The sequence below is a fragment of the Nanorana parkeri genome, unplaced genomic scaffold (assembly GCF_000935625.1).
Source record: "Nanorana parkeri isolate BGI_ZX_2015 unplaced genomic scaffold, ASM93562v1 scaffold340, whole genome shotgun sequence".
NCBI classification, from domain to species: Eukaryota; Metazoa; Chordata; class Amphibia; order Anura; family Dicroglossidae; genus Nanorana; species Nanorana parkeri.
This window is the reverse complement of record NW_017306608.1, coordinates 706,793-721,589: the sequence shown is the minus strand read 5'-3', so window position 1 is coordinate 721,589 and position 14,797 is coordinate 706,793. Positions and strand designations below refer to the sequence as shown.

The 14,797-nt window shown below is 38.9% G+C and overlaps 1 protein-coding gene across 1 annotated transcript in view; it reads right to left on the bottom strand.

The window, feature by feature from the left end:
• The window catches only part of MYO10 (myosin X), a 195,992-nt gene that overhangs the window by 72,843 nt on the left and 108,352 nt on the right, over positions 1 to 14,797 (bottom strand). Inside the window, exons 7-13 of the mRNA XM_018558447.1 lie at positions 13,918 to 13,931; positions 13,750 to 13,834; positions 9,906 to 10,009; positions 6,908 to 7,037; positions 5,573 to 5,691; positions 3,638 to 3,784; positions 536 to 636 (exon numbers count right to left, since the gene is read on the bottom strand). Coding sequence (XP_018413949.1) covers positions 536 to 636; positions 3,638 to 3,784; positions 5,573 to 5,691; positions 6,908 to 7,037; positions 9,906 to 10,009; positions 13,750 to 13,834; positions 13,918 to 13,931 — 700 coding nt within the window. The remainder of the gene's footprint in view (positions 1 to 535; positions 637 to 3,637; positions 3,785 to 5,572; positions 5,692 to 6,907; positions 7,038 to 9,905; positions 10,010 to 13,749; positions 13,835 to 13,917; positions 13,932 to 14,797) is intronic.

Here is a 14,797-nt window from a genome sequence, read left to right as displayed (position 1 = left end):
GAAAGAAACCAGATTATCTCCCACTCATGCCAGCAGCCAATCAGGATGACTGTGGAACTTGATATGCAGATAAGACACTAGGGGATGAATCTAAATCTCTGTATATTAAATAGAATCATGAAAAATATGGGACGGCAAGCAAATAAAAACATTAAATCCAACTTAAACTATATCGTGAAATAAAATGCACTACGGTTTCCCTTTAAATTAGCAAAGCTTTGACAATACAATTGAACATAAATCTAGTCACTTAAGCAGCATAATTTGACAAAACTTGATTTGTGTTCCTTAGATTAAAATAATTTATGATTTAACCAGTTACAGATTTTGTGCATACAGTGTACTTCCCACAAAATGTTATCACAGTATGGTGGGTATACGCTGTACACCCTGGCCCTTCTATACTGCCAATGTTCCAGCACTATTACTAACAAGACTGATAATATACAGTACATATAACATCTTCACTTTTCTGAGTTCAATCAGTCTCATACTGGTGAAATTGCTTTTGATGTAATAAACCACATGCTCTTACCTACTGTACTCTAATTGCTCCAAAGAAAAAATGTGCTTATTAAAGTATTCCTGCAACTTCTCATTGGCATAGTTTATGCTGAATTGCTCAAAGCGATTGACCTATAACAGAGAAGAAACATAAAATAAATTCATAAGAAGTGACAATATTTCACTCATATTAACATGCATTATCTTCAAATACATGTAACTATAGCTATCCAACATGGCAAGTTAAACCAATTCCAAGTCTGCAAAGTATAATATCACTAATGATGATTGTAGAGAGTAAAAAGTTACAAATTATGATTGGAATTCATAAGGGAAAAAAAACGATATTAGCAAGCAAAAAAACTGTATTAGTGCTTTGATAGTTATCGTCACAGACAGTGGGACCAGGACGGGCATGATAGTGTGACCGTGATGATATAGTATGTATCACCCTATAACATCAGATGTGGGATTATTAGTTTCTGGTGTATTAAATGATATCTAATATACCCTATAAAAATTTGCATTTATCACTAATATCTTCTAACTTACTCTTAAGAGACCCCCTTTGACCTTAAAGCCATATTTCAGGCAAAATATAACCCCCCCTTTCCCCCCGCTCTGACCCATGCAAACCCATCCTGCAAGCTTTTTTTGGGTTGAAGCAAGATATACTCAACTAAGTTCCCTGTCCCCCTGTGACTGTTTCCAGGTGCATAGGACCGCTAATCCAGCACTGAAAATACCACCAGCCAACTCATACTATTATCACTCCTCTTCTGGATCTTGAGAGGAACCAAATAGGAAGCAAACTTCATAGAATCCCATCGCACTCCTAACCGGATACAACCGAAAACATATGGTGGGTGCTGTATTGACAGAGGTTCCACCGCAAATCAAGTACAAATTAAAAAATAGTCACCAGCACACCAAAGCAGATTCTGTCAAGTCTTCTTTATTGACAAAAAAAAAGGTCACAATGTGTAGCGATGTTTCGGAACCCTTTTGGTCCCTTCTGTTTGCCTGAAGAAGGAAATTAAATGATTCTGAAACGTCGCTACACATTGTAACATACCTTTCTTTTGTCAATAAAGAAGAATTTACAGAATTTGCTTTGGTGTGCTGGTGACTATTTTTTGAATTTGTACCCAATAGGAAGCATTCACGCCACCCAGGCATTCATGTGAACACCCAAAATAGGACCCTGCTGCATGTAAGCAAAGGAAGAGGGAAGACTGATGTGGATGATGTGGCTGTAGCTTTAGGTAGCTTTAGGTAAAATAAGCATTTAGATTAAGTTTTTTAATTTTTTTGCTCCAGTGATCAGTTAGAGGGAATGCGAGAAAGGACTGGAAGAAGCGTTAACAGTATCTCAGAGATAAGCTTTGAATAATAAAAATATGTCTACTGGATTGGGCTTTGTATGATACACATTATTGTGCAAAACATTTATTATTATTATTTGCAAGACCTTTATACTGTTATTCTGATTTTTCGCCATCTGTCAAAAGCACCTCAATGTGTACACATGCCATTAACTAGGAACCTTAAGTGATGAAGAACCTCTGAACTATATGATACTGAATGTCCATATGGCAACATGCATTGGCAGTGCAAATAAGGAAAGGTAAAGATACTGCCTTTGGCAGCCAATGAAGTGCTTGATGATGGCACGTTTCTCTAGCTTGTTTATAAAAAAAAAATGACAGATGGAATGTAACTGGCTGCTACCTTTCTTTCTTGCAGGTCCTACAAAAGAGACACAGTATGTTCAGAAAATACATAATTCCTGCATATATTAGACAGGGGAATGCAATCTATTTTGATGAGACATGCTGAGCTTTAAAAAATTAAAACCTCCACCACAGTGCTGCACCTAGCATGGGCACATGGTGGCTAAAATAATGACATTAGGACATGGCAATGTAGGACTCTTGCCTTACAATCTAAAAGCAAAATAGAAAGATACAAAAGGTTAGGGGAATTTGGCCAGAAAAGTTGTGCTGTAGAAAGAAGTTCATGAAAATGATGTGCTTTGGATCAAGACTGTTCGGTTTTCTAAAAAGGTGGAGTTTAAAGGTGTAGAGATTTACGGGCCAGTTCACAATAGCCACACTGTAAAATGCAGTGTTTAGTGCTGCAGCTAGTGTCCACTCAAGTGACAACAGTGAGCCCCTTAGGTTTTCTCTTATTTTACCTCTATTTGAAGTACACAAACTGCACACTCTATTAAGGTCCCCGCACAGCAGCGTGGTATTCTGTGTTGTGGTGACCTGCGTTGCTATCCAGTGCGCTGCAGAAAAATGCAGCAGATCTGCATTTTTTTGCAGCACGCTGCACTGCAGACCACAGCTATGTTGCAGTGTGAACAAGGCACATAGAAAACAACTGCTTTCTCTGTGCCCTCTGCACGAGTGTGAACAGGCATCAAGTAGGGAATTTCAGAAAAAGAAGAATCATTGAAAAAGTTCTACAGGCAGCCTGCAGTGGGAGGGCCTGCTGGAGTGATCACACAGCTCTGCTCTCTGTACAAGATATGTACAGCACTGTGATGATTTTACTGCTACTTTTCAAATGTTAGATATGGGTTTGCAAAGGCATCCTTCGTGGCTATTGAGGAAAACATTTGCAAGAAACTTTGCCTGGAGTTCAGCTTTAAAGTAGTATTAAGGTCTGAGCGTTTTTTACCTTAATGCATTCTTCACATTAGGGTAAAAACAGCCCAGCAACTCTTTTTTTATCCCAGCCCCCCCCAGTCTCCCCCACACTTACCTCTCAGCTGCGCTCGTCCCCGCCGCCGGTCCCGAAGCGATCCTCCGTACCCCGAACTTCCGGATTGAGGCGGAGGATACCGATGGCAGAGAAGCCATAGGCTCCTTCTGCCATCAATCAAAGAAGGAAGAGGCGTGGCACGCCACAGGGCTGTGTTTGTCTATGTATGCACACTGCCGCTGCGGGGACGAGTACGCACAGGTGCCTCCATTAGAAAGATGGTGGCACCTGTGCGGGGGGAAGAGCATGACGGGGACCCACTAGAAAACGAGGAATAAGGGTCTCCTTAAAGGAGAAATGAAAAAAAATGTAGCTTTAATAACACTTTAATCTCAAATACGCAATCTGTAACATGCATTACCTCAAAGTTTTCGAATCCGAAGATATCCAGAACGCCAATCGATTTAAAATCATCTTTTCCTTTTATCCGGCTATTAATCTTCTTTATTACCCAGGTAAAGCACTGTGAGTAGAGTGCCATGGCCATGGAATCTCTGCTATCTATAGCCTGAGGTGTAAAAATGGAAGAACAACATGTCAGTTTAATACCTGAAATACTTATTTTCCCAGTTAGATAAACTTAGAAGAAAACTGACAAATACATTTTAAAAGGGTATAAAAACATTTTTTTGTGTTAGAATGCAGATCAGGTATTGAGTTTAAGGATTAGGATACGTGTTAGGGAAAGCATGATTGTTAAATTGTTCACACTTTAACCTAATACATAAAAACTGCACTCCATACCACAACTACTTAAATGGGGACAGTTAATATTAGGTAACAGAATAGGTAATCGATTCTAGACCATAGCAGGTATTACAAAAATAGTCCACATAATTCCAGCACATAAAAGCCACGATTGAGATACCTTTATTTAAAAAAATAAAATATTAACATTCTGATAAAAGCAAGTCACTCCTGGTCTTCCTTTTTGTATTTTGGCTTGACTGGTATGTGTAAGGGTCCCCACACACCTTACGATTATCGTACGAGAATCGCGGGAAATCCCGCGATCGTACGATGATCGTAAGGTGTGTGGAAGCCGTGCGACCTCTACTACTGTAAGGTCGCACGACTTTAAACTTACGGACATGTTCGAAAAACCCGCCGAGCATCGTACGATGTTCGGCGGGTTTGTGGCATGTCCGTACGATAACAGCCGCACGGGCCGGTGTGCGCAAGCGCACACTGCCCGTTCGGCATTGCGGTCATCGGAAGCCCGCCCCTCAGGGGGCGTGGCTTGCGATCATCGCAAGTACGATCTGCCTATGCAACATAGGCAGATCGTACGTTTATTTAAGTACCTTACAACCATCGCAAGACAGAAGTCTTGCGATGGTTGTAAGGTGTGTGCCCAGCCTTAGGGTCTGCGGACCTTCAATCTAAAATTCTACAGTAACTCACTGTAAACCTCTCCCCCGTTGCTATTTGAAAAGGAATATTTTTTTTCCTGTTTGTTTCCTATCTTTAAATAGGCATGAATGACATGTCGTGCTCTCACAGTCTCCTAGGATATCCTCGCCCCATAACCTAGGAGTCTTCAGAAGAAGGGACACAGAGTGGCCAGTGGGAAGGAGCCGTGTGCGCCATTGGGGCCTGGCTGCCTGAACATGGAAGAGGCTGTCAGCTCCCGAAGACTAAGGAGATTCAAGCTGGTGTTAGGCCCTATTTTGGGTCATCTGAGTAGCGGTTTGCAACAGGACAATACTGGATTCACTGGGCAGGTGAGTATGTGAATTGAGGACGATACTGCACTAAAGGTAAAAAGGATTTTTAAAATCTGAGGGGGGAGGGGGCTAAGGTCCTCTTTAATTTTAGGTGTTAATGTGCAGGTTAAGACTTAGGGTTTATTTTAGAAGTCAGGTTAAGTGCAAAGGTTTAGGTAGTGGTTGGTTCAAAGTGACACTAAATTCAGGAGTAAAATCTTAAAAATACATTTAAGTATCTTAACTATTGCCAAAAATGTTTGTCAGCAAAAATTCAGAGATGATTTGAGGATCTACAGCCGAGTGATACACAAACAAGCTACATTTGTGTTAATAGTTAAGGTACTTGAATGCATCTTGAAGATTTAATTCCTGAGTTTAGTGTAACTTTAAGTATTATGGTGATCTGAACAATTAGAGATAGGTAAGAACTCATTAAGGTGAAAGCATAGTTTCAAAAAAGCATTTTTAGCAGAATAGTAAGTGCTCCGATTCCATTTTCATTTTGTTATTTCTACCACATTTTTCCTCTTTTAAACTTGACAAAAACATTTTCCGTTAATATTGAGAGCACTTTGCTGTGTACTTACCTGCTGTACGCTGAGTGGTGTGGAGATCTCTTCTCCCCTTAGAATCATGGACTTATGGGTCAGTGCTTCTGTTAGTTGCTCTGAGTCCAGCCCAAGCAACTCAGCAGTTCTCCCCAGCGCTAAAAACACAAAAAAAATTGATATAAAAATAATATTAAAAATACATAATTATATCCAGTTCACAGATAAGCAAGTTAAAATAAATAAGTTGGTATTGACATTTTACCTACAAGACCCATGCTACAAATATCAGCTTCACTTCTCACTGAGGAGGGTGGGGGGTGCAGTACTTTAGGTTTCTGGCATTCTCTGAGCAAATGTTAAAAATATATATTTTTAAATAATCACATTTATTTTACAAGCTAAACAGGTCGGTTCCTTTTGATCATATTAAAAATCACTATTTAGAAATAATATTACATTTCAACGTAAAGAGGATATTGTGATCTTGCCCGTACAGGGCAAAGTGACAGTGTTTTTCCAAACAACCCCACTTCTGTTATTCTCATCTTACCAGTGCTTCTTTGAAGCTCCAGCCTGTGCTGCAGCAGGCACTGAAATCTAAGGAGTAGAAAGTGCTCAGGACTAGCAATTGACTGCTGGAACCTAACAATGTTGCATGGAAAGGGATCACATCTTCCACCATACCTGGAATCTGCCTAAGGGGCCATTCCCTTACTTTGGAGGGTATGTTGAATGTATAATGCAAGGAATAAAGGGAAATCCCAATGGGACACAAAAAAACTGACAGGGGTTTTCACTAACCTCCAAAAAAAAAAAGGTTTCCGCTTTAGCTATATTTTAATGTCATACATACCAAAGTTACTACTACCACTCTCTGGTACACACATTATGTGCATTTCTTGTGTGCACTTCAGTGCGAAAGCTTACATCATTGTTTCATTTATCCTTACTTGGGAGACTCCAGTGGAAGTCTGTAGATGACTCAGCAGCATGGACTGAGTAGGCCGAACTTGCAAACATAATTGAGGCAAGAATCTCATTTGGTGATGCCAGATCTGCATCAGGTTCTCCACTGACAATAAAATGCAGTGTAATCCTTTATTATATATTCAGGTGAAGCTGATACATTTATTACAAGTACTATCTATGAGCATAGGAACTGGTACCTAAATGCGTATTTGAATATACTGAGGCTAAATACTTTGACCTCAGTTTATTTTTTTTCTACGGCTTTTCATTCTGGATGCTATTGCTTTGTGCTTTTCTGACTGATACAGTGATAAATTGGAACACTAGAGATTTGGGATACAGCACATGATTCACTCATTAAAGCAAAAACAGTAAACTTAAAATGGGAAGATGTGTGTTTACCTGTCTTTGTGCAGATTTGAGCACCTCCAGCAGTCATGAATTGTATGTTTCCCAGGTGCAAAATTCCAGCAAGCAACCTAAGAACTTCCCGCACATTCTCTGGGGTAAACTGCATAACTTTCATGGCTGTCTGCAAGCAAATGGAAACTTAAGTGTAATGCATGATACAAGACAGTTCCAAAAACAAAGTTGGCTTGCTTTTTTCATAATCTAACATCGGATTTACTTTTAAACATGTATAAAGCCTTTATGAGAAAATATTTAGTTGCAGAATAAAATATGTAAAGTAAAATTCACAACAAACTCTACCTACAATGTCATAATTATGGACTACAATTGTGAAATAGACGCAAAATGAATAGCTTTGTTTAAAGTGAACCAGTCAGCAAATCAAATGTGTTAATATCTAATTCTGGCCTAACAGCAGGTATCCAAGGGTTTACTTTATGCTAAATGTAAATCTTCAACTTCCCACTTCACCCACAACTGAACGGGGTGTACCACAGCTAGTGCCCTATAAAAATAAAAGTAATACTTTTGATTTTTTGAGAGGGTTCATACCTTTAATATCCATAATAAAAAATGCAAAGGCCTAAAGAAGGAATGTATGCAAGTCGATCTTGGTTAACATATTTTTTACACTTTTATGCTAATTAAAATATTTGAATGAATAAAGGAAACATATTAGTTTGTACCTAACATCTTTCTCTATTATGCCCAGGACTAAAAAAAAAATAATTAAAAAAATATAATATTTTGCTCTCTAGTTTTACACAAGCAGATAGAGCTTTAGGTAACTTGTTTTAAAGGCTATTAGTTTGCCCAGTGAAAATCCCTTATGGTATTGGAAGCTTTAATCGGTCAAATAGGGCCCTGCTATGCTTTCCTTTTAGTTGACCCACAGGGGTCTATTCATAAACAAGCATATAAGGAAATATCGCCAGCACACCAAAAGTCCAATGAAATCAGCAAGAGTCCATTAATTGAAAAAACGCCATTTAAAAACTTGCGCTTTCGGAGCCACACAGGGTCCCCTTCATCAGGCTTAGAATGACAACAGTGTTGGTTGTCGTTTTAAGCCTGATGAAGGGGACCTTGTGTGGCCCCAAAAGCGCTAGTTTTTGAATGGCGTTGTTTTTTCAATTAATGGACTCTTGCTGATTTCATTGGACTTTTGGTGTGCTGGCGATATTTCCTTATATGCTAGGCTTTGCATGGTGCCATCCTTGATCGCTGCAAGCACCCACCTGTTTTATCAGTTATCTCTATCCGGTAAGGAGTGCAACAAGATATTTGTTCTACATATTTATAAACAATTTGTAGGGCCATTCCCCTGTGAATATCTATGAACAGTCACTCTGTGTGAATATATGCCAAAACATACATCATTTACAGGGTTATTCACAAAAAGATGAAGAGTTTTGAGAAAGCAGGAGAAGTGAACAATCTAGGATAACATAGCTGAACTGAAAAGTGATCTGAATTTGAGAATTTTTCCAAATCAGCTATGTTGTCCTAGATTGTTCACTTCTCCTCCCTACTCCAAACTCTTCACCCGTTAGTGAATAGCCGTTAGCTTTTTTTTAAAAAGTGGAATACATTTTTGAATGTTTTCATGTAATATTGCATTATCCCCCCTAGAGGGAGCCAAAGGATAATAGGAAACAAATATTTATTTTCTGTGCTACCTTGGCACCATCTAGTGGCCAAAATGTGACATTACATAAATAAATATTCAAAAATACATTCCCTTGAAAGAAACAACTAAACAGCGTTCCTTTTGACATATCCACAAAGAATGAATGTTCACATTTATTTTCAGGGTGCATGGACCCCACAAATAGACCAAGTGTTACATTTTTATGTATCAAATGCTCACCTGTAAAAAAAAGATGATATGTATAGAGGAAACCAGACAAAAAAACACCCCATTAAAGCATAAGACCTTAAAAAATGAGTAATAAATCAGTAATAAACTACTAAAGGGGAAAAAAAACAAGAAACTATACCATGTATAGTTCCTCAGCCATCGAATAAAACATAACACCTTTTGAAACCCCTAGCATTCTGTAACACTACTCTAAATAAAGATTTAGGACACTATGTACATTGTGTAGTTATTCATCATTCTAAAACTTTTGCTGGATTTTATCATTTGACCACATTGGATATAAGAAGTGTGGATGTCTTCAACTTTTGTTTATCATATACAGTATATCTGCTTTCTTTCTAGAATAACTTCTTACATATTTCACATTCCAAGACACCATGCAAGGCATGTACAGGATACAGTGTCCTGCTCTACAGTATATTTCAAAACAAGTTGGGAAACAGTCTTGTGAAATCCAGTAAAATACAACTCAAGCATTTGTGGACAAAGTGAATAAAAATAGAAGGCCAAGGAACTGATTCAGCAGAAAGAGTCATTAAAAGTATGGGCTGGAAAGTTACTTGATAAACACTGAATCCCCTAAGTCAGGGGTGGACAAATTCATATGAAATTCAGCAGCCAGTCTGTCCAATCCAGGATCCAACAGGATTTTTTAGGAGTGAGCTCCACTGACAACAACTAAAGAAAACTACAAAAGTTGGGCCCCAGCTGCAATTTTTAAGAAGCATTGGCTACCTGGCTCCTGGGATCTGTCCAGCCTTGTGTTAAGTCATATAATATTTTTTGTTACTAATTCTACACCATTGAGAAAATTGTAGGTTAGAACAAAAGAAATTAACGCATCCTATAACATTACTACTATATAAAAACTACACATGTTCCCTGTTTCCTATGAAGTTGCTCATAGAATGCACAAACTCCACACTAATCTGCCCAACTCTGGCATAATGGGATCGGTATGTTTTTATATTTGCTTACTTTACATCATTTTTGGTTCCCCTTGGATGGTAAGCTATAAAGAAAGAAAATGTTGCCCTCTTTGAATTATTAAGTAGGAAGAGCATGTCATATACTGTATGTGCTCACGGTAACCAGAAACTTTCTTACTTTAACTTCTTGAAATGTTTCCTTGTCACTGATGGACTCATCGGTGATACATCCAGATTGATTCAAGTAGTGGTACTTTTCTGTTTGCAATAAATAAAATGCTTCTGTGGAACAGAAATGAAAAAGGTTGTAAATTTAGGGGAAAAAGTAAAAAAATGCAGTATAAACGAGCTTAATGGTAAAATCATAGTACAAAAATCTGCTAACAGCAAACACACATGAACATGCCCACACATGGATGAAGATTTATTTAAGTGCAGTGACGCAAACCTGTGTTCACTTTAAATACCCCATCACATGCAGGAAAAGATCATTTTTTATTTTAACTGTGCACAACTTCATGCCCAAGTAGTCGGATAATACAATCAATTACGACACTGATCTAACAATGCATGGAATGCATGGAAAGTTTTTTTATTGTACCTTGATGTGCGATAACATATTTCTATCTAGATTAAGCCTAATATGAATGGGAATGCATATTGTATGAAAAAGGGGTTCACACAAGTAATGACAAGCCATGTAAAAGTGGTCAGTCAGGGTAAACTCATCCATAGCAACCCTTAGCCCTACACAATGTGCCCTACTTTTTACAATTTTGCTCTTCATCCAACAAATTTGTCAGACACTAAAGCTTGGGTTTCTATGGGTTCCTGCATTATGGGGTGGCATGATGAGTAGCATATGTTTTCCATTACTGGAAACAACAGGTACTTCTTGGGACTGAGACAGATCTGGGTGGGAAGTTTAATCACCTTTAAGTATATCTAAAGCCAAAACTTTTTTAATATTTTCATTTTGGATGAAGTAGGGGTGTTGTTTTTCTGTGTCTCATTAGGGAGATTTTCATTCACTTCCTGTTCTGTAGACTCACCTTTCAAATGTAAGGAAAATGCTCTCTTAGACAGATATCAGGGGAACAAATGTCCCTATTGGATGATTTCCCCTCTAGTCCTGTACATGGGGCCACTGAACATGTGGGATTTAACATAATTTTCCCCCAGTGAAATTAATAATCAAAACAATTTTGCATTCCCCTAATATGGACACAGACAGCAATAAAAACATGACAGTGTTTCTAACCCCTCACTACTCTATCCAAATCTAAAACAAATGTTTTTCTTTTGCTGTTCTTTAAGGTTGCTGCTTTGCAGAGTACTTGTTAATTTGCCTTTGAGGGAAAAGTACACCTGTGTTTAAAATAATCACCTACACGGAAATACGTTCAAAGGAATATCCACTAAACATCCCCGTGTTCACCTGTGCAACCTCTTACAGTCTTTGTGAGGAGACGCTGTAGTAAGTGATAATGAGTAGGAGTTTCACTTGAGAAAACGGTTTGATCTGTATCACTGGCAATATATTAAACCACAACAGGGAGTTCAATTTCCCAAACACAGCAATGAGCAAAGAAGTCAATGATAAGAAAAATAATCCATTGAGAGCTCCACTTTAACTCTGACATATGAGGAACATTTCACATGTCTCACTGTTATACCCAGTATAGAAGCAATTCTGAGCATTTCCTTTCCTGTTTATCTTAAAATGTATTGTTTCCTGCAGAGTAGAGAATTAGAGTTTATTACTGATTGAATAGAGGAAGGAAACAAGAATCCTGTAACAAAACTATGTGCATTTCTTGAGGACCGTACTTATTATATAAATTCATAATCATGAAAAAAAACGGTGAACAGTTTATTACATAAATGGAGAACTAGAGTTGTCTATACTTTAGAAAGCCCAAAATGTGTTTGTGCAAATTGGAGTTTAATAATGATCTAATTGTTTACAGAATGGAAGAAACGGAATTCTGAGTCATGAAAACACTAAGGGGTCTATTCACAAAGCTGCCGAAGGATCTGGCCGTAGCTTCGGCCGATCCTTCGGCTAGCTTCGGCCCCAGGACCCCTTCGGTTCAGGAGAACCGAGGGGGTGCTGTATGGGCTATTCACAATAGCCCGTACAGCTCCCGATCACGGCCGAGCGGCTCAGTCGAGCCGATCGCATATGCCTCGGCTCGGCTGAGCCGTGCTGAAAGCCGAATCAGCCGATCCAGATGTTGGATCGGCTGAGTCGAACTCCTTCTGCACTTCGGGTCAGCCGAACATGCTGAGCATGTTCGGCTGATCCGAAGCCACACGAAGCAAGCCGATGTACGGCTGATTTCATCCGATATACGGCTGAAATCAGCCGTACCAGCCTGAAGTGAATAGCCGAACAGTGTTCGGCTCACTTCACTTCTGATCGGTCATTCACTCGGCTGCCCTCGGCAGCTTTGTGAATAGACCCCTAAGCATTAATTGCCATATTAGCATAACAGTTGGCTAGATGTGAACATACGGGAAAATTGTGTATAAAAACTTAGAGGGTTATTTACTAAGCTACCTTAGGTAGCCGAGTGAATAGCGGAGCCGAACTGAATTGAGCCGAACGGCGTTCAGCTATTCCCTTCGGCTCTGTACGGCTGATTTCAATCAGCCGTACACAGTCTGGCTTCGGTTCAGCCGAACATGCTCTGCAACATTTGGATTGGCTGAGCCGAAGCTCCAGCAGTTCACTCGATGCCAATCACCCCTGTTCTCCTAGGGGCTGTTCGGCATTGAGTGAATGGCCGAGTGCCGCTGAGCGCCATTCGGCTCAGCTATTCTGCTCGCTACCTCCAAGGTAGGGAGCAGAATAAATAACATGTAAACAAAAAATAAAAAAAGTCAAAAAATTATTTAAATGAATGTAAAAAGAAGAAAAATTTAAAAAGTTAATAAAATAATTTTAAAAATGTAACAGAAAACCCCTCCCCCCAGAAAAGTGTGGTGTCTCCCTCCCAAACCATACCAGACCCTGTAGGTCTGGTAGGAATGTTAGGAGGGACCCCAAGTTAAAGTAAAAAAAATGCATGGGGTTCCCCCCAAAAGTCGTACCAGGCCCTTTAGGTCTGGTAGGAATTTTAAGGAGGAGCCCCACCTCCAAAGAGGGGGAGAGGGGGAAAAAACATTCCTAACCAGACCCTTGATCCGAGCACAAGCCCCTTCCCTCCCTGCGCCATACCAGGCCACATGCCCCCGGCACTGGGAGGGTGCTTTTCCAGGGTCCTCCCTGGAAAAGCACCTTGTCCCTATGCCGATGTACGTATCTCCACTAGCGAGAGCCACTGCTTGCCTGGTGACCATTCCCTGAAACATAAATTATTGGAAAATCCAAAATTTTAGAACTGTCATATGAACTAAAGGTGAGGTGAAGTCTTCCATTGGGGATACCTGTTTTAGTGACAACTGTCTCAGAGAAGATATCAATTTGCTTTTACTTCCTGTTGTGCCTCTGAAACAGGAAGTGAAGGGAAACTCCTGACATGAATCTTAACCATTCCCTACTCTATTCAAAACTAAAGAAACAAGTTTTGGCATTACATAAAGTATTTGCTTATGCTAATAGCAAAATACATTCTGTTATTAGTATGCACCGTTTTCCCTGTAGAGTTCATTGTTAAAGCCTATCTAAAGCCAAAAGAAAATAAATTGCAGTTTACAAATTCCTAGATGCAGTGGCTGCATTTGTTTTGGGTTTGGATTTTTTTTTCAGTGAATGTTCCTGATTTTAATAATATCAGAGGTTTTACAGACCAATTAGAGATCATTATTGTAAAGAAAATGCCTCTAAATAAGCAGGAAAGAACAGCAACATTTTAGTGAATCATTAGTCACGTATATCTACTGCAGGTGTCAGATCTATCTACTTAAAAAAAGTACATTTCAAATGAAGAAAAAAAACCCTCTAAAATGCCATACAAAATAGGAAATCAAGGAAATTGAGTTAAACCTTTAATGCACTGGACATTTATTAATGTTACCTCGATCCTCTTTCCCTGCCCCCTCCAGTAGTGCATAGAAAATGTGGTAATTCCTCTCCTCGGGATTCTGTCGTACTACACGATTCTACAAAAAAAATATCAGTGGTTAATCTCTGGTATGTTCTAGGGGGGATGATGACAGATGAAGAATGAAAATAGCACACTAACCTTTTCTAATAAATCTTTATTAGAAAGACGCTGGAGTTAAAGATGCATAACATGCAATCCAAAATGAAAAGCTGTGCGTTAACAAGATGCATATACATTTACAGTGATTTATATAGTACATGGAACTGCATATGTTTATGTTTATATCATGAAAAAAAACCCATTAAGATCAATCAAACATTGAAATACTAGCAGCTGCAAGAACACCCACATCATGTATTAAGCACATATATCCTGTCTGCTTTTATTTATCATGAACCAAAGTAGACATGTACCATTAACATCTGTTCACGCATAGCAATGGACACTGGACTTTTTAGAGGAAAATAATGTACACTAATCAATAGCCACCATTCAGACATGTGCTTTCATCTGCAAATTGGCACCTACCACTATCAGGGTGGTTTTTTAACCAGTTGTGCACGTTGGGAGTTCTACACACTCTCCAAAAAAAGTAATTGAATTACACAGGGCATGTGTAGTACCTCCTCTCTTTAGAAAATATGCAAAAGTAAATAGGTTGAATAGTGAATAAAGTGGAGTTATGTTCACTTTGTATACCCAGTCACGTACACAGGTATTAAAAAAACATTTGGCCTTGTACAAGACTGCATGATTGAACTGAATACAGTTTCATTTTATTCTGTAAGTGAAAGTTCATTTTGCTAACAGAACATTATCTAATTCTTTAGTAAATCAACCCCACATGGTACTGCCATTACGTTTCAGGAGTACAATGGCCCCCTCCGCGGTTGTAGCATGTGATGAAGGGTTAATGGAATACAAGCATTGTAATACCTGAAATCAATATCTAAAAATAAATGATTGTTTCCTTTTAAATGCCTTGTATTATGGGGTCGACGGGTCTTTAGTTGACTTC